The sequence below is a fragment of the Spinacia oleracea genome, chromosome 2, assembly GCF_020520425.1.
Source record: "Spinacia oleracea cultivar Varoflay chromosome 2, BTI_SOV_V1, whole genome shotgun sequence".
NCBI lineage: Eukaryota > Viridiplantae > Streptophyta > Magnoliopsida > Caryophyllales > Amaranthaceae > Spinacia > Spinacia oleracea.
The window spans coordinates 39,975,090-39,996,650 of NC_079488.1; the positions used below are offsets into that span (position 1 = coordinate 39,975,090).

The window sequence follows — 21,561 nt, forward strand, 5'->3', positions numbered from 1 at the left end:
TCGGAAATATTGCCGGAAACGGAAATATTGTCAGAATCGGAAATATTATCGGAATCGGAAAATAATTTCGGAAACGGAAATATTAAATATTTGTTCGAAGCGGAAATTAATTCCGGAATCGGAAATATTAAATATTGTTCGTATCGGAAATAAATTCCGGAACCGGGAATTTAATCGGAAGCGCATCGTACGAATAAGCATCGGACGAGGCCTGCCGGACGAAGGCCCAGCACGAAGCCGGGCCATCACCCAGCAAGCCAGCGCGCCACAAACGCCCCAAGCCAAGGCAGCGCCCAGGCCCACCGTAAGGCAGGCCCAGAGCGCGCCAAGGCCACAACACCGTGTGGGCCTCGTGGCATGGGCTGCGAGCTCGCAGGCCGCGCGCGCATAGGCGCCCCTCGTGGGCTGCCGTGCGTGTGTGTGTTTGTGTTCATACACGAATCCTAAAACTATTAGGATTTGATATATGATTAAATTCCTAATCCTAAAAGGATAAATCAATTAATTAGAGTTCTAATAGGATTCTAGTTTAATGAATTCGTATCCTAGTAGGATTCCAGTTCCCTTTCCATACCTCTATAAATAACTGCCTAGGGTCATTATTTAGAGATACAATTGAAATATTCTAAAGGTAAGATTTTGAAGAAAAATCAGCCACTCTCTTGCCCCTAACCAGCCGAAAATCTATACTACCTTAAGGGCGATTCAAGTTGGTCAAGCTTAAGGCGGATCCGGACGTGCTATGGACTATCTACGGAGGGACGACACTTGGAGTCCTAAAGACTTGTTCTTGTTCGGTTCGGGCGCAGCTAGGGAAGGCACGCAACAAAGTGTATGCATCTAAACTATGCTAAATGATTATGTGTAAATAATATGCTTTCCTGGCTTTATGGTTTTTCCGCATGATTTATGTTTTGTCATATGTATCATAACCTATCACTCCTTGAGGTGAAGTAATAAACATAATTCTTTCTTAAGTCTCAAAAAATAAGAGAAATCCCCACTTGGGAATACATGAAAACCGAGAACCAATTACTCGGCAATAAGAAGTTAATAAACTTTGTAAAACTAACTAGAAAACGAAACGTGAAAATAAATCGAATCTTGTGAAAACCGCGTGTACCAACCGCCTGGCACTAGAAATTACCAGAGCTTACCATGTAAGCGCTAATAAATTATAGCGCGTGCAAGCTGCGCGGTGGATTTTTCCAACGCCTGTGCTTAAGTGTTTGGAATTTTTGCTGCACTTTTACAGAAAAATCTGAACACTTGGGGGGTACATCCGTGCACAAACCGATTATTTTTTATGCAATTTCACGCAAATCAAGGTGAATATATAATAAAAAAATGACTTAGAATAAAGAAAACATAACTATGTAAGGCCTGATTCCAACCTGGATACGTATGCAACCGCTAAAGGCGCGACCACTTTAGTCAAAATTCATTACGGACGTTTATTCTGAACAAAACGAACTCCGCCCACTCCGTCTAAAAGTGACTAAAACATGGATCCATAACATTCAACTTAATCCATTAAATGCAAAGTGCTAAAAATATTTTTAATTAGGCACACGATTCTATTATCAACCTAATTACTTTTCCAAAAATAGAAGCAACTCGCCGCTTTAAGCATAACTTCCAAAAGGAAGCATCCACTTCCTAAAATAACTTGTTTCCTGCCATTAGAATACGTAAATAATTTCCTTAAATAAATGATGCTCCTACGTCTTCTTAAACATTGCCATAAAACTAAGTAAGACAATCAAGCATTCTTTATGAACAACAAAGGGTAGCACTTACTATCCTTATCATCTCTCGACATCTCTTCATGCAAGAATATCCTTCACCTTCTTCAACTTTGAGCATCTATACTTCATCCTGAATCGAGCAACCAATACTTCTTACAAGTAATCTGCAAGTACCACAGCCAACAACCCAAGTGAAAGCTTCTGAATCCGATGCAATAAAAAAAAGACTGTTTGATTTCAGACTATGCTAAACCATGTGACCGCATTGTCAAATGATTTCCTTGAACATTCTCAAATGTGTTTTTTTAAATAAGGTTCCTACCTCTTCCTTTCCGTTTTCAAAATCTCTTATTTTCTCCTTTTTTCAAAAACTATTTGGATATGTCTTCTATCTTAGTCAATCTGTTCATTCCCTTGTTAAGCAACCGAGTCTGGATGCACCTTCCCATGTCTAGTTCAAAAGAGGTAAAAACATTGCTCTACTTTATACTGGGGGCTAGCCTAGCCAACACGTCCGGTGTCTTCCTTAACAACTGATTGAACATACAAGACTTCCTCATTACGAGTAATTTGGAACCAAATCTGCAATCTTTAACTGATATCTTTCTACAGACTTAAAACCGCTAAACCCGCAAAAAAAAAGACGTTGTTGACCTTAAACCTAAGTTGTGCATGCTGTTATTTCATGTCTGTTTCTTCAAAGTACAGGTTGGAGCCTCACTCTGGCTAAAAAGAGTCACTCGATCCTTGGTCCGGGAAAACTTCAACTTATTGACCACCTTGACCATGGCTCTGTCGCCTAACACGACACCTACAAAGAAAAACGACAAGTAAAAACTACTACTCGTTCTTTGAACATACCTTGCATTAAACAAGTATGCTTCAAACTGTTCATGAACTATTGGTAGCCAGACAATTTCAGTTCACCCTGGATGTCACGAACATGCAAAACATATGCCAAGCATCATAGCACAAAGTCAATCCCATAGCTATGCTTGGGGGCTTGGAGAAAGCACCTCAAAACTGGTCTAGACGTCTATTTTATCGCAAATTCTCGATGCTAATGCTATACATATGTTACAGGGAGAAAATCCTAGTGTACAGTCGTGTGAAACAAGCCTGGATTTTCTAATACCTTGTCCCAGCTCTAAGCAAGGTTAACTACTTAGAACTTAAAAGTTGCTCCACACTAATAGGGCAATAAGCATCGCGAGTTCATGAGAACTCCGATCATCTAGCTGCATCGAACATACATGATAATTGCCCTGTACATATCCGTTCGTACAGATCAACCGTTGCTGCAGAAGACTCTGGAAAGCCATAAGAAATTTCTACTACAAGAGAAGAAAGCAAAGGTTAACACTCGGGGGCTGAAAACCCCAAATTCCTCTACAAAAATGGGGCAGCTGCGGCAAGTCCTTTCCGCAATCCCCAAGTACCCATGAGGCAGACCCCTCATGACGCTGCATCTTACAGATGCTCTTCGCATTTACATAGAGCTGACAATTTCAACCGAACCCGAGGGATATACATCCACCAAATCCAGATTATGCGAACGAAAACCCAAAAATTAGCGGATGGTGGATGGATCAGATAACTGGTGGGTCGGATATGGATGAAAGTGCATCCAACCCACCACCCGAACCATCAACCTATTACACTAGTCGTATGATTTAATTTATCATCATTTACTTTCACAATATATTTATTATTGTAAATAAAACTATACTAGACATAAGCGTAACACACAATATTGCGGTCCCTTGCTAGGATAACACATGCAAAGATAAATCTAAGCTTTGTAAAAGTTATGCAATGGTTTTCAAAAAGAAAAATAGTCATGTGGACTAATTATTCCTAATTGCAATATGTGTCACTTTCACTTGTTTTTTTTATATCGTGAAATATATTTCACCCGATTCTCACCCGACCAACCCGATTCACCTGTGGATCATGGATGGATTGGATGTGGATGAAGAATGTTACAGAAGCTGGATGGGTTGGATGACGGATGAAATGTCATGGAAGGATGGGAATTGAGCCTCACCCAATCCAAACCCGATCCATTTCCACCCCTACATCTACAACAATGAAAAAAGACAAAACAAACAGTTAAAATCTCGCATGAAACGAGATGGCACAAAGCAAGCAAATCCTTATACTTACCTGAGTAGGACTCGTAGTCCCAAACATCTCCTGCAACACCAACAGCTTAGGCTGCCGCTTTAGTTGCCTCGCGACATCCCCAACAAGTAGCGAGGAGATATTCGAGGCTCTCCCTCCCCAACCAAGAGGTGAGCAAAGGCAAACACTCAAAGTCCGCAACTAAGGCCGGAAAGAACAATCTACAGATTAGCATTTCTAAAAGTAGAGAGGCATCATACTTCAACCCAGCGATTAACACATACTATTTCTAAATTCTAAGTATTCAAATTCATAACAAGTTTGTCTTGCTTGGCAGAGTCAAACAATTTTGTTCTCTGAGTATGAACATACTGCTAAGTACAAATCGATAGCAAAATAAGTACCTGCAAAGTGATCAAAATAACTCCAAAGTGAAAATTCATGCATAGACCATGTAAACCGCAAGCAACAAGCCAAGAACACCTACATTGTGTCACGACATCAATTCATAGGCACACTTGGGGGCTAGTTTTGAGCAAGCCCAAAATTACCCAAAATCAACAAACTTGTGAAAATCAACATGCAAGTGTTTATACATGTTATAAACATCGCATGCAAGCAAACAATTGCAAGAAATTGGGGAAAAATCAAGAAACCCCAAATCAATTTGAGCATAAACTTCTACGCGAATTTTACTCGAAATTAAACCAAAGGCTCAAGCAAAATCTGAATTACTTACATACTAGTGATCCAGTGACTTGGGAACGAATTTGGTAAAGACATCGGTGAAATCCAAGAAACTGGGCAGCAAGAGTTAAGAGAAAATGCGAAATCACGAAGTACAACAGCGAAATAGCTGACAAGATCATGAAGCCTATATTCCCGCTTTTAGTAACTGCCATTTATAGTAGCTAAACAACTACCAGAAATAGTAACCGTACAAGGCAAATATTCAAAGTGATTACATTGCATTACAATAAATCCTTGAGGAAAGATAAAGGTTGCACTCCAACCGATATCCTTAAAAGAGATAAAACCGTGGATGAGATGTAAGATTCGGAATAAAACCGAATAAGTCTGGAAAAGTTGAATTAAACACGCGCCACTAATATTCCAGCACACCAAAGCCAGTGCCAGGAAGTTCTGGCGCTATAGTTTCGTTCTCACCTAATCACGGCAAAGATAAATTTTTAAACAGCTCAGCATGAATAAATAGCTGGCGCCCATCTAGCTAGCGCCGGGAAATAATAAGTGCTCCTGATCAGAGCGCTATAATATTCTGGCGCTGCTAGTTGTTTCACAAAAAACCTCAATCTCTTCAAACATCACTCTTATTCGGTCTGTTACACCTCAACCCTTATATAAACGGAAAATAAACTGCCGCTACTGCCCGTATTTAGAAAATGCACACGCTGGAAAATTCAAGTGCAACGAATGCACGCGCCAGAAAATTCTGTCGGGCCACCTTACCCTTTGTATACTGCAAATAACCGTCAACTTTACTCTATTTTCTTCCCGCAGAAAGAGCTAGTAATGGTTTTTTCAAATTATTATTTCTTATAATAATAAGTTATTCCATTGGCTCACCGACAGGCAACGACACTTCGAGAAATAACTGTGGCCCACTGTAGGTAACAGTTTTCTAAAAAATACTCCTCATTTTCAAATTCAAGTTAGAAATCCTGATATTCTCAAAAATTAAAGACCCCGATCCTCAAAAATTAAAGGACCGAGCTAAAGTCCCTAAGAATCTTGTGAATTTATCTACAGTCTTATCATCGGGACCAATAGGCTTTCCCATTTCATTAAGAACGATAGGCTTACGCTCTTCTAATATCCATTCATGGACATCTTTACACATAGTTGGTCCTCTGGTTCGCTTCCTTTTTGAAAGTGCTACATGAACATTAACTCAACAAGGTCATTAAAATTATATATGACTCTTAACATATCTATCTTAAAATATTTAGGACGAAAATACAGTGATCCTTACCTATTTGCTCACTTTCGTGCTCTTGATTCATTAGTTGTTCATCTTGCATACCTGGTATCTCGCCCTTAAGAATATTCAATCCATCTCTAAACTCGGCTTCTTCATCGACATTTTGTTCCAAATTGCATTCATTTGAACTCACATGATTCTCGTATTCTTCTTGTAAGTCAGGTCCAAATCTTTGTGGTTGTGAAAAACTTTATGCTTGTGAACTCCCTAAAAGCACTTGTGAACTAGCCATGTTAACAGGTTTTAGTTGTCGTTACTATTGTAAAAAATCACTTTGTTTTGCTCTCCTCTGTTTTTATATCAATTGTGTTTTCATTTGCCTGTAAGCATTGAGTGAACCAGGAGCAACCATTGCCTTACTCTGCCCTATCTTAGTCTGGACACCATTCCCAATCTCAACCTCTTTCTCTTGCTGACTATGGAATGATAATTTTTTCTGTGCAATAGACTTGCCTAATCTCACTTGAGAATTTTCTAATATAGAAGAGCCTGCATTCCTCTTAGATTGTTGTGGTACTTTATCTTGATGTTGGTCGAGTCGTGTTCCAATTTGCTGTTGTGTCGTCTGCATCAAATCCAAATCCAATCCCAGTTGGATTTTTCTTTGCGTTGAATCTCTCCCTTGCAACCCTTGATCTAAGTGTTGTTTTTCGGTGTTTGGATGCTTCACTTAATTTCGTCGGCCGTATTGGGCTTTGGCATCTTAACTAGATTTTCCATTGGTACTGAAGAGACATCTGACGTGTCCTTAATGTTTGTGGGAATCTTCCCTCTCAATGCCAAAACCTGAAATAAATGTTTCATGGAAATTATTAAAAGTATTACATGATTTTTTAACAATTATGATTCACAAAATTAAGTTGTCAGAAAAAGGAACCACCTTCTTTGAAGGAGACCTCAAGTTTACACCATTTTTCCTTATCTCATTTTCATCCTCTTCACTTGAGTGGTTCAGTTCACCCTCTTCATCAGGTGTATACTCGTCACTATCTTTAGTCACCTTCTTACTTTTTTTCGTTTGTTTTGATCCCTTCATCGATTGTTTCATTTGATAAGCCATGGACGTAACCCCCAAATCCTTCATTCTTATTCTATTTTCTTCTATCCTTGCATGTCTAAGGTTCTCATAATCTGCCATCTGGATTTTGATTCCTACAAAGAAGAATACACAAGAATATAAAAATAGATTAGTTTTAGTTCTGATGAGAAACAAACGGAAATATGGCGCTTAGCAAACTGGTCAGTGACATCATCTAGTATGTATTTTATTGCTTGCTCATAAACCTTATTGTTCTCTACAAAATGCTGATTTTTTCATCCCTGTATCTAAACCTGTGAATGGCAATGGTAAGCTCACTTAAACTTTGACAAGTTCCAAGACTTATAATAAACAATAAGAAAAAAAGTGAAGAAAAAAGCTCATAAGGGAAAAAATGTAAATATTGCTATACTGAATGTAGCATTACAAAAATAGACACTTATGAACTGTGCAGATCAGTTCTGTTCTGCACAGAACAGTTCTGATCTGTGCAGAACTGAACTGAACTTTACAGAACAGTTCTGTTCTGCAGAGATCAGTTCTGTTTTGCACAGATCAGTCCTGATCTGTGCAGATTCAGTTCTTTGCAAAAGTGTTACTTTTTCTAACCAACTTGTTCCTGTTAGAGTTCTTGAGACACATGGAAATACAGGAACGGGTCAAGGGTTGGATCAAAGTACTCACAAATCAAAACACTGAGAACTACAGCTCGACTAACATGTTTTTTGCAGGTTTATGGGCCATATGGAAATACAGGAACGAAGTCATATTCAGAAATGAAAAGCCAAATCCTTTGACCCTAATGGAAATAATGAAGGGATGGAGGGACAAGAAAAATGAGGTAGTAAACAATAGGATCGGCAAGCACCGCATGAAGAGCCAAAGACATGAGAAGGAGCAACAAGACCGAAACATTACCAATACACATATCTCAATAGGGAAACGTAACGCTACAAGCTCTGGAATTATAGCGAATGGGGATGGAGCATGGAAAACGGACAATAAAAACCAGAAAAGAAGCTTCAGTGGTGTTGGTTGGAGTATTTTTGAAAACAATAACAGCAACACCACAACCACTATGAGCATGTCAATCAGAGGGAACTCGGCTTTGGATACGGAGGCAAGAGGTGTGTACCTGCTTATGAAATGGTGCAATGACAACAATCTCAAGGACATCACAATTCAAACGGACTATAAATTTCTAATCGAGCACCTACACAAGGAAGATACAAGGCCGATAGAAATATCCGGGGTGATTAGAGATATCCTTTTTCTGGGAAAAAAATTTAATTTCTACAATATTGTGTATGTTAGTAGACATACCACTTTGGATGCCGACAAACTTGCGATAGAAGCAAGGATAAATGGTTTCCAAGTTGGTCCTTAGGATTTTATGTTTAGTGAGTGTCAAAAAAAAAAAAACTTGAAATACGGAATCAATAAATTAAAAGCCGATAATATCACATCAAACACAAAATCAATAAACATACACAATTCTATCAAGAAAAATAAACACTATAATCTATAAATCTTGAAAATTCATAGACATCAAAACACCAAATCATATAAATCTTGAAATCAATAATTAAACAACCAAAAAATTTAAAAACACCTAAAACAAATCAGAAATTACCTGAAATCGGAAGCGCGCGCGAATTGGTAAAACCCAATACCAAAGAAGACAACTAGCTTGTTTTTCTGACGAAACCCAATACCACGGCAGCAACTAGAACAAACCAAAACACACAGACTTACGATCAACAACCAGACCAAACCAAAACATACAGAATCAAAATACCGAATCAAAAAATCAAAAACATTAACACTGCATCAAACACAAAATCAATAAACTTCTCAAACCAATCAAAAAATATTAAATACTAATCTATATTGTACCAATTCATATACATCTTTTCAGTTTATTAAATTCGATAAAGTCCGAATGCTCGAATATAATATCCTATACTCGAATACAATATCAGTTCATAGCACACAAATTAAATAAGAACATACCTGAAATTAAAAGGGGGAATTTGATAAATTCCAACCAAGAGAACGATCGAGACAACGATTAAGACCAAGAGATTGGAAGCACGAATTCAATGAAACCTGAAACTGAAATTGAAATTCAAATTGGGAACGTGAATTAATACCGAGCGAAAATTCAATGAAACTAGAAATTGAAAGTGCGATTTTGTGAATCAATACCGCGACTCAGACGAATTTTCTGATAAATTGCGTTGTTGCGGCATGATGAAGAGGAAAGTTTAGAGATCGATTTTCTGAAAATTTAACCTAAGGTCGATTGTTTGCAGTTTCAGAAATTTCAGAAAAAGGAAATCCACATTCTTCTTTTCATTTTGGCGGCAATACTTATTTTGGGAATTAGCCCTTATTTTTATTGCAAATATTTAATTTCTTTCTTAAAAAATAAGGTAACACTTCTTAGTGTTACCATAAAATGTTACCTATTTCAAAAGTGTTACCGTAAATTGTTACCTATTTAAAAAGTGTTACCATAATGTGTTACCTATTTTAAAAACTGTTACCATAAAATGTTACCTATGTTAAAGGTGTTACCTTGAGTGTTACATTTTTTAAAAAATGTTACCAAAGTGTTACTTAATAATCTAGTTAACACCTTTATTAAGTAACACTTTGGTAACACTGTCGCCTCATTTTCATTTAAGGATGACCAGAAGTCCCAGATCGAGGTACTAGACATTTCATTTTCATTTAAGGATGACCAGAAGTCCCAGATCGAGGTACTAGACGCCTCATTTTCATTTAAGGATGATTAGAAGTCCCATATCGAGGTTACCAGATGCCTCATTTTCTTTTTAGGATGACCAGAAGTCCCAAATCGAGGTTACCAGACGCCTCACTTAAGGATGACAAGAAGTCCCAGATCGAGGTTACCAGAAGCCTCATTTTCATTTAAGGATGACCAGAAGTCCCAGATCAAGATACTAGACGCCTCATTTTCATTTAAGGATTACCAAAAGTCCCATATCGAGGTTACTAGATATCTCATTTTCATTTAAGGATTACCAGAAGTCACAGATCGAGGTTACCAGACCCCTCATTTTCATTTAAGGATAACTAGAGTCCCAGTTAGAGGTCACCAGATTTCTCATTTCCAGTTTAAAAGACCATCCAAAACTATAACTGTTAGAAATAGTAAAAGATCAGAAATGAAGACATGTAATGAAAAACGACCCTCAACTGACTAAAAAGACCATCCAAAACAGTAACTATTAAATATAGTAACTTCCATAAATAGAAAGCCTCCTAAAATAGACTGGATACATATTTAGTCGCATTTGCATCCCGGTACGGCTTAATATGTGGTTGCATCGATAGAAAGATAGAATATCATTGTCCGCATCACAACACACCTATACATGCCACAATGTTCTAGTGCTTGCCTTCAGGCTCTAGAATAACATAGCTCAAACAAAAAGCACTTCTTAAACTCATACTTATTGGGCACAAGACATGTAAATGTTAACCCAATTCACTTAAAAATGCTTACGAGTGCCTAGAATACGTTGGTTAGCCCGTTTAGCAAGTGATACGTCCTTACAAAGTCAAATTTATAAATTATGATTTGGTTCATGCATATCACATGATTTAATATGCCTTGGAATAAGATTTCCATATACATATCATAAGCCCAAATCCGATTAAAAACGAATAAGTTATAAGGCTTTTACTTGGGCTTCGCCAAAACGGACCGACCTCCACTCTTTTGGCCATAACACGATATTTACGAAGCCCATTAATGCAAAACTGGCGGCATTGGAAAGCTGGATTCAATACCTTTCCAACAAGATATTATTTTCAAGAATCCAAGTTGATATGAAGAAGTTATGAGCTGTTAGAGATCGAGTTTTCTGGAATTCCGCAGATCTGCATGCGCTGGAATTTTCTAGCGGTGGCATAGCATGCGTTGGAAAATTCCAGCGCTCTCAATTTCAATGCCTACTTTTCTAGCGCTACTATATGATTCTGACTAAAACTCAAACTCTTCAAATCCTACCGTATGCGCGCTAGAAATTTCCAGTGCTCCCATGTCGAGCGCTACTTTTTTCTGGCGCTCGAACTCTTCAAATATCTATCTTATTTCGACTACCTACACTATAAATACATCCCTTCTACACCCCGTTTTCAATCATCAATTCAGTCTCACTCCTCTGATATTCTGAATTCTCTCTTCCCCATCTGGTATACTAAAATTCTGTTGACGTCCCGCCCCGTTTTCGTAATAGTTCTCCCGTATTTACTCTTGTTTAGAAGAACTTGTTAGGGGGGAAAATACCCTCTTGGTGACATGTCCAAATGTGCCACCATGGAGCACACGTGGTTGCCAACATAGCAGGACGATACATCACTAGTACATAATTGAGTTTATGTAACACGCGTTGATAACACTTTTTGAAATGCAAAAATTCTAGATTTATAAGTAACACCTTGGTAACATTTTTTTTAGAATGTTACACTTAATGTAACACTTTTAACAAAGTAACATTATAAAGTAACACTTTTAAAATAGGTAACGTTTAAAGGTAACACTAAAAGGTGTTACCTTATTTTTAAGAAGAAATTAAATATTTACAATTAAAAAAAGTAAGCACTATCCCAAAAGTCTCAATTTTCCTTATTTGCCGTCAAAGAAAAAAAAATGAATTTGGGTTTAACTTTGTGAAATCTGTGAAACCGCCAAAGACCAAAAGAAAAAAAAAAGGAAAAAGTTAGAAAAAGTCGTATTACAAAACTTCCTTTTCCCAAATAGAGGTAACTATTCATCCTTAGGTTTAATTTATCAGAAAATCGTCGTCTCGATCCCAAGTTCTATCGAATGCGCACTTTCAAATTCAGGTTTCATCGAATTCGCGATTCCAATTTTCTGGTCTTAATCGTCGTCTCCATCGTGGTGTTGATCGGGATTTATCGAATTCACGGGCTTCCAATTGTAGGTATTTTCTGATTTAATTTGTGGTGGGTTTTCTTAATTTTTTTTTTTTGTTATTTTATCTTGATTTTCAAGATTTCTATGTATTGTTGCATTCTCTATTGTAGTGTTTTATTTGTTTTGATTGGATTCTGAACATTAATTATTTTGTGTTTGATGCAATGTTATTTTTTTTTTTGATTTTTTGATTAGATATTTCGAATGTCTTCACCTTGAATTGGGTATTTCGAATTTCTTCACCTTGGATTGAGTATTCGAGATGGTATAATTTGTGGGTTCTTCTTCAAAATTACATTTCCTGGTATAATTTGAGGATGAGTATAGTTCGTGGGTTCACTTTTCCCGGTTGCTGACTGTGAGTCTGTGTTTTGGTATGTTCTGATTGATGAATGTGAGTCTGTGTGTTTGGTTTTGCAACTGCTATTTCAAGATTTTTAGGTTGATGTATGTATGATGTTCCTTCTCTATGCTTGGGGTTTTTTTTTCTGTTTCTTAAAAGATATATTTCAAAGATGAAGATATTGTCCGATGACAAGTGATCAATGGACTTGAAACATTGGGGATGTTCCAGGAAGAATAGTAGCGTATTTACCAGTAAGAGTATTTTCAGATGTACTTAGTTTTCTAAGATGCAATATGCATACTTTTTCTTACTGACTTATTGGTGGGTTTGAGGCAAAGACAATGGTAAATATCCCTACTAAAGGCACCCTGCACCTGTGTCTTTATCAACCACCACACCCTTATGTTATTCACGGTTGCCAACATAACAAACATTTTCTGAGAGAACTGTGAAGGGAAGCTCAATGTATTTTCTAAGAGAAACACAAACTGCTTGTATTAAATTATGTTAGCAAATGATTCTACTGATCATAAATTACCCTTCAAATTCCCGCTTAAATGGAAGGATCCCAAGTGGAAATTAAGCGATTTTGATTTCAGATGTCTTGAATTTAAAACTTAATTAATTTTGGTATTTCTAGATTAATGTGAAATTATGAACAAGGTATAGAATTTGTAGAGTTTTTAGTGTGTTGAATTGTGATGGAGAAGTTGTTAGGGTTTAAAATTGCGTGTTTGATAATCTTTTTAATTGATGAAAAGGCAGTTTGTTGGGTGGACAACAGATTGGTGGCGTAGTTTATAAGTAAGATAATGATAAACTTGATGAAAATATTGATGATGATTAACATCGATTTTGTTCGAAACTGCACTGTAATTGTGCTTTTAGCAACATTGAATTGGAGCTGCATAAACAAATACGTACGGAATTGAGATGAGGGATGTAAATGTTGCAAATTAGAGGAGTTTAGAGTTTGAATTGCTTTTTCTTAGGCCAAATGAACTGGGTCAGTGTAGAGTGCGCTCATACAGAGGTATTCACTTCATGTAGTTCTGGTGATATGCTATAGATATTGTTGGATGCATTCTTGTTTGGTGTGTTGTATAATTAGTTGGAATCCCTAAAATTTGGACATAAGGATGTGAAAATGCCTCCTAATTACACTTCTAATCAGCTTCACAAATGTGGTCATATTTGATAAACTATAGTGAGTAATAGTTCACGTTTTTATAGTAGTTTTCTATTATGTGATCTCATCCTTAGTTAAATGCACAAAGGACTTTCATCTGCTTCTTACAGACTTTCTTAAAGAGCATAATCTTGTTCTGACTTGGTGTTTTTACCTTACAATTTTAACCAAATGCGTAACTTCCTCTTCGCTTTGTTGTTTCTGGGTACTACGCAGGAATGCGGCTTGTGGTTTGTTCACTGGATTGACTCGTGTTAGGAGATTCCAGCAGGTACCTTTTAACTATTCTGCTACTTTATGGTGTTAGGGTGAAGGAATTGAGTTCCCACTAAGTTGGGTGTTTCACAACTGAATGTTATGTTAAAGGCTGTCAAGTTTGCAAGATATAGGTTAGTATGCATATATAATAGAAATGCGTTCTCATTTCTTCGTGGTGGCTGGAAAAGGCATCCTAACACTTGTGAATGTTGCTTGTATTATAATATGCTTTAATTTCTTATCAATTTGTTTCTCGTGCGTTATTTTAGCACTTGTGTAGGATCCTTTGTATGATTATCAGCTCATGAATACATGAGCTGCTTTGAGCTCCGGTTGACTTCTGTTAATTTTCTGACTCAAAAGAACTATGCTGCTAGTTTGTTTATTTCAGTATGTGATTTATGTCAGTCATTGGTAGTCAAAATGATTGAAGATACGTTGTTTCTTATGTGAATGGCTGACTGATTTTGATGTTGACGTAAATAGCAGCTAGAGACCGGAGATAAAAGACATTTTGGTCGAAGGTTCTTTGGAAGATTGGGTAGTTTCAAATTGGGCTGACATATAGGTGTAAGAAACTAAGCATGCTTATGACATTGTCTTCTTACCTAGTTTGATGTTTACATGTTCTATAATAATAGATCGATGATTCATGAAGCAGAACACTGAAGGTTCGCTTTTACTTCTGAATCTGCTGCTCCTAGCTGTCTGAATGGTTATCAAGATGCGAAAATATCCTTTAGAGACAAAACCTTAAGGACAGAAATGGGTAACCAATGAAAGAAGTTTCAAGATGTTAAGGCATATGAATAATCTGTATATTTTCTTGAGTTGTCTTTGTTAATCTAACCTTATTGTTTTTGTTGTTATATATTCACAAATTTGATATAACCATAGACTACAGGTGACTAGACGGGACGATTTGTTGCCTTCTTTTCAGGGTTTATGCTCAACACTTACTGTAAGTTCCTGGACTAGATAAACAAACATGAAATAAACTACCTTTGTGACATTGATGACATTTGATAAATGTTGCTTATTTTAGATTTTGCTTGATATGTTGGTTTTTAATTTGTACCCAAGTATTGGTTGAAATTCATAAGAAGACCTATTGTTTACAGGAGCTTCTCAAATACCCAAGTGTTGGTTGAAAGTCATAAGAAGATCTATTTGTTCATTGTAGAGTTTTTTTACAAAATACTTTTGAAGTTGCAGGGTCTATTTTCTGGTTGTCGCTAATGTCGTGTTTATATTTTATACCATAATCTTCTTTGGTTTTCTCTACTTATTTTTTTTGTTTTATAGAAATATCTTTTATTCGACATGTTTTTTAATTAATTTTTTGTAGGAGTAAGGTCAAGGTGTCAGAGAATAGAAGACTTAACGCAAAAAAGGATATAAGATAATTACTCTTAAGAATTATATTTTTTTTGCTTTTCTTGATTATGGATATTAGATCTTACTAATTTTATACTTTTTATAGGATCAAGATGACGGATCAGATTTGATAGGAAATGAAGATTGAGTTGACATTGAGAATCATGCGCATATAAGGGAAAACAGATGAAGATGGAAACATAGAAGACATTGAGTTTTGGATTTACATTTTATTTTTATATACAACCAGTTGGTTTTATTTTGAACGAATGTAATTTTCATAGACCGTACATCAAATACATTAGAATGTTAGATTTACCATCAAAATGACATTGGCATATTCGTGTAACTAACAATTTCGGATTCCAATTATTATCACTATTCTTCTTTTATGGTTAATAAATTTTTTTCTTATAATAACTTTACCATTGTTACTACACACTTATAGTTATTGTATTTAATATATGATTTATTATAAATATTATTATTATTTGTGAACCAATTTTGTAATATTTGTTAAATTATTATATTCAATTAAAAGCATCTCTTTGAAGTGTAACAATAGATATTAAAAAGTGTTAAATACGTAGTGTTACCTAATAGCATAAAAGTGTTGCTTAATATTGAACAAGATGTTACGTTATATAGTGAAAAGTGATACCTATGATTCAATAAAGTACTACTATAAATCAAAAGATGATATAAAAAAGTGATACTAATGGTTAAAAAGTATTACCTAAGATATCATGAGTAACACTTTTAAAGTGCTACAATAGGAACGAAAAAGTGTTACGTAAAATTATTTTTAGTAACACTAGTAAAAGTGTTATCATATGTTACTAAAGGTGTTACCTAAAATAATAGGTAGCACAAGCAGATGTATCACCCACAAAGTGTTACTTATAATCTATGGAAACACTTTACCCCCTTTATGTAACAGTTTATTGGTGTTACCAATGTTAATTATGTACTAGTGCATCTTCCAACTTGCTCCCAACGGTTGAGAAGGCAATAGCGGTTACACAACCAATTGAAGTACGACCTTAAGTACTTACTTTAAGTTTATTTATGTGTATTAATAATTTATACGTTACACTCATTATGTAACGCCTATAAAATGGCTTAGACAACTCCCTTTATACATAAGAAATTCCCCTTGCTAATAATACTCTCACTTATGCTCTTACGACTTACTCTTGTCAATTTGCATTATCTAGCTCAATCGATTGTTACAAGTTCGGCTCTAAGCTGAATTTTTCCAAAACAATTTGGCTCCCACCGTGGGGCAGAAATCAAGAGCAGCTCGATAATCTCAACCCAAACACCATGGCTGGAAATGCTAGCTCATCCAATGACATCACTCGTCGCGTTGAGGCCATGGAACAGCGCATCAGCCTCCTCCAAAAGGAGAACGAAGCTTTGCACTCCCAAGTCAGATCTGCCGCCTCCATCGCCACTGGGTCCAGGTTCCAGTATCGTCGAGATACCTCTTGGCTGAGCCTCCACCTGGACCTCGATGTCGCTCCTGACCATCCCCTCCATATACCTTTTGGCGAACCCAGAGGCCCAATCATTGAACAAATCCTTGAATTCGAGCCGCTTCCAAACCAGCCTCGCTCAAATCCAAGTTGGCTGCCTCCCCCTCCAACTCAAACATCTTCTGCAGGTACATCAACGACCGTTGCTGCCTCAACGGCCGCCCAAGTCACCTTATCCCAAGTCGGCATGACGACATCCACCCCGGTGTCGGCACCCGTCTCCAATCTGGTATCCCGTCCATTACCTCCCCCAATGGTAACCATGTCGATGTCATTCCCTGTCTCAGCACCACCACAGAGGCCGACTCCAACACCAACGGCCCAAGTACCCTGAGATCAGCTCTTCTCCCAGCAAGTCGTCCAACCCGTTGTAAACCTAGTCACTTCGGCACCAGGAGTACCTCCTCAGATAATGGCGGTTCCCTTAGCCAGCCAAGCAGCACAAGCAGCATTCCCACACATTCCGCTGCGCCCAGATTCCTCTCGGAAATATTCCATATACAATACTCCTACCAGGTCAATTGTTCCGGTTAGTCATGGTTTCGTAACTCCTTTCCCTTATGTTGCAGGTACCAGCGCTACCCTGGGAACACTTCCCTTCATGCAACAAGTCGTGCCGCAGTTCACCCATCATCAACCCCACAATATGTATCCACAAAATACCTACTACCAACACCTTCAAGCTAGCCTTCCCGAAACGTTTAGCCCCCTCGTCCCGGTGCTTAACAACATCTGCGACAATACCAACCACCAACTCCAAAAAATCATGACCATGAAAAATAAAATCCCCGGAGTACCTACAACAATCAAAGAAGCCAGCCTGGATACTTATGGTGATTCACCATATGTCGACCCCATCGATGCGATTGACATCCCGAAGCGGTTCAGCCCACCTATTATACTCGTGTATGATGGAACCACTGATCCTCGAGAGCACATCTTAACCTACAAGCAGCGGATGATGACAATCCCAGTCCCCAAGCACATGAGAGAGGCCAGTTTGTTTAAAGGTTTCGGCTCGACGCTGATCGGACCCGCCCGGAAGTGGTTTACCAGCTGGCCAAATGGATGCATCACTTCCTTTGCCCATCTTGGCAATATGTTCAACCAGCAGTTTGCGAGTAGCAGAGGGTTAGAGAAGCAGACAAGTGATCTATACCGTGTGGTCCAACGTCCAAACGAACCTTTGAAGGATTACATAGCTTGATTCATCAGGGAAAAGGTCACAGTTCCAGAATGTGACGTCCCACCTGCAATCGAGGGATTCAGACAAGGGTTGTATGGAGAGACCAACCTGTGGAGAGATCTCATTAAATATCCTTGCAAGACGTTCGAAGATGCCCAAGCCAAAGAAATGGCCCAAGTCAGGCTCGAAGAAACTCTCTACTCCAGAAAAGGATCCAATGACTACAACAAGACGGACATGCGACTAGCCTACCCCAAGAGAAGCAATGATCGTCCTGCCCCTTACTCCCGACCTCGACAAGTAGCAATGGTGGAACAGGATGACGACTCTAGTAATAGCCCTGTTTTTAAGCTGGTTTTAATTAAATACTAGTAATATTTTATTACTTTAATTACATTTAAAACAATTTTGATAAAAGATGATTGTTTTGACTAACTAATGGTACTTATACTTCTAAGGTGACACTGAAAAAAAAAAGATTTTAATTTAGTAAACAAAATTACTAGAATACCCTTATTAGTGCAAGATGAGACGTCTAACTCCTCTCTTATTTCTTTCTTACTGATTCGTGTCAAATGGGTGGAAGGCCACCACTTTCATTTGTTGTCAATGTCTAAATAAAACTAATCTATTTAACTTGTAAAACTAGTTCTTTATCCTCACAAAAAAATAAAAATCAGATTCCAAATAACTCTATTTCTTTCACATAACCTCTGTTCTCTAGGATGGACGCTGCTTCTAGATGCTCCAATATCTTCATGATTCAGTTTCTTTTTACCCATAATGCCTTCAAAAAAGTTGTAGTTCTTGAAACGTATTCAGTTTAGCTTCAAAAATCACTCAATTTGGAGCCGTATTCTAGGAGATATGCCCTTCTGAAACTAAGCCTTGCTGATGTTGCTGTGATGTCAGCACCAGCTTCTGTTTCTCTTATTTCACCGATCTTCAGATCATTTTGAGCTTCTGTTGTCTTCACAATAATTGTTTATCTCTTTGATATAATGAATTTAGGCTCAAGAATTACTAAAATCAAAACCCTGAGGTAGGAGATACGGTATTTCGAAGTTGACAGTTGTTGCTACTAGCGTGATGTTGTAAACCTGCAAAATCACTACATAAGAAACTTCCCCCACCAGGACAGGTTCAAAGAACAAAGTCAGAGAAACTGAGTACACACTGTCCAACCCGAAACTCATTTTGGTGGCTTAAAACATGATCATGATTTATTTATTTGTATGGTAAAACTGATTTAATACGATCAAAATTCATATTTCAAATCAAGCTCAGTAAACAAAATGCAAGAACTCAAGTCATTTCACATAACATCTTTAAATCATAACTGTAATATTCATAATGGATTAAATAAATTAAGCAAAGGCTTCAGACTCTTTCACTAGGTGTTCAAAAGATGTTCATATTATAAGAATTCTTCAAATCCACTATCCAACATAATCAAACCTTAACATATACTTTGAAAAATATCCCTCATGGATTTACAATTCGTCTCTCATGATTTTTAATTACGTACCTAAGCTAAGTACAAACACATCTCGAACCATAGTAGCCACTAATGATTCTTCATACTGAATCTCTCATACCAATACACATATATATTCCCTCAAAGACATTGAAACTTCGATTCTTATCGATCTCGATAATTTATTTTTGAAATAGTATCATAAGACTAGCATAAACTTATGAAAAGAGTAACAATAAGTATACACCAAAACTATAATTTTTCCAAAAATACCCTTACAAATGATAATCAACGTATCAAAATCACACTTCCAATTCTACAAACAATATATGTTCGATATTTCATAACACATAAACACACTAATTGTTTCACAATATTTGCTGATTCTAGCAAATTCAAACACATTTTGTCTTTGAAACATATAAACTAACTAGGGGAAGAGAACACGAATAGAGAAGGGTTGAATAACCACTGTCTCCAAACTTTTAGGGTCGTCACCCACCTTTTCACACATGCTTGCAAGACTTTCAGGACATGTTCCCACACATATGTACATATGTACATTTACACAGATGCACAGATGTGCATTTACACAAATCACACACAAATACACCAGTGTTGTTCATGACCGTTGTTAACGGTTTCTTCCCCAGTAAAACACATTTGAAAACTCATTTAACAAATTTAAGAAATATATACATATAATTATTCAAAAGCTTGTATCACAAACCAAATCACGTCTGAATTAAACACAGTTGGAAATATTGTCACAATGATACTTATTCAATTTGACAAATCCATTCAAAAGATTTGATTAAAGATCATAATAGCTTATCCAAAGCTTTTCACAAACTTTGTATACATAAATCTTGAAAACAAGATAACTTAAGCACCTATATGTCATTCGGTTCGCTCGAAAGCACTCGTATAAAGTTAAAATCCAAGATATTGCTGAAATCCTTAAGCTTGTCTGGAATTATACTCACGAATGTAAAGTAGTAAACTCAATATTAATCTATTGATATATTCTCGGTCCCGAAATGCAAATAGTTAGTTTGTAGCACAAAGATCACCCTTCCAAATTACTCCAACCTTTAGTCACAATAGTATAATAAACTCAAACCCTTATTATACTATGAAACCTTCATAACTCCAGATACATATAGGTTATACCCAAGTTAGCTTAATAGCTCAATTAAGACTAGTCAACTTAATTTTCTCTTGATCGTACGTGGTTACATACCCAACACTGTAATTAAGATCTTAAAAATAATTCTCATTAAGAACAAAGTATAAAATGATGTGTAAATTACACAATCTAATCGTATCAAAATATATATCATTTATATTATTTTATCTTAGTCAAAGAACAATCTTAAACTTTTAAACTCAAACATACTCTTTACAGAAACCATGTAAGATCTCAAATGAAATAATTTAATAAACATTGAGCTTCACAACTCGATAAAGGATAACTTGGTAAATATAGGCCATAAATCATATATTGAGTAGCTCAAAACAGAATTTTTTAGAAGATCAATTAGTTTATTTTTATGGTTACCCAATTCATAAAACTTATTTCAAAAAGCCATTTACGTTGTAACCAATCCTTATCGTCATATTCGAGTTAGAATTATACAATAACTAATATGTTGTTAAACTACCGTTTAGTGATAACGTTAACTATAACATAAAGAAAATAATTATCTTATAGATCTTATAATAAAATTATATCTCTCAAATAAAAGTTAAAAAAAAAACAAAAGAATACAGAGGAATATATTTATCGCTTATGATTCAACCGATAGTCCATACTATACCTTATTAATCCAAACATAGGTTAATATTTATGAGTCACACTCATAGTTCTCTAATCATATACTCCGTACCTTATTTCAAAAAAATCCATATTTATAGCTTGATTACCCATAATTATATTCAACTGTATTTTCCGAAATGCACTAAATCTAATGAAGCTAACATAAGCCGACTCAGAGTATGGAATTCCGATTACATTACAACCCATACCATTCTTAACAAATATATGTATCTTTATAAATCTCACATGGGTCACATCCCCCAAATATGTAACCAAACCTTAATAAATCTCGCTACCAAATCTTCACAAGTCTCACAATCGAATTGGCACAAGTCTCACAATCGAATTAGCACAAGTCTCATGTTCAAATCTATCAAAATGTCTCTAAATCAAAATTCCATGTCTCAAAAATTGAACTTTCACAATCCTCATGTTTAAATCAATTGAGATATATAAATTAAAAGCACAAATATTAAAATCATTGAA

The 21,561-nt window shown here is 36.5% G+C and overlaps 1 protein-coding gene and 1 long non-coding RNA gene across 3 annotated transcripts; both read left to right on the forward strand.

The window, feature by feature from the left end:
* Positions 1 to 11,439: 11,439 nt before the first annotated feature.
* On the forward strand, positions 11,440 to 15,475 carry LOC110777275 (uncharacterized). 2 transcript variants are annotated; one of them, XR_002530384.2, is made up of 2 exons: positions 11,440 to 11,892; positions 13,637 to 15,475. It is a non-coding gene; the product is annotated as an uncharacterized lncRNA (long non-coding RNA). The 2 variants fall into 2 exon arrangements; XR_002530385.2 differs by having other exon boundaries at positions 11,440 to 11,888.
* Positions 15,476 to 17,005: 1,530 nt separating this feature from the next.
* Positions 17,006 to 17,800, forward strand: LOC130467366 (uncharacterized). Its single transcript, XM_056835864.1, has one exon. The coding sequence runs from the start codon at positions 17,006 to 17,008 to the stop codon at positions 17,798 to 17,800; it is 795 nt and encodes a 264-aa protein (XP_056691842.1).
* The last annotated feature ends 3,761 nt before the right edge of the window (positions 17,801 to 21,561 follow it).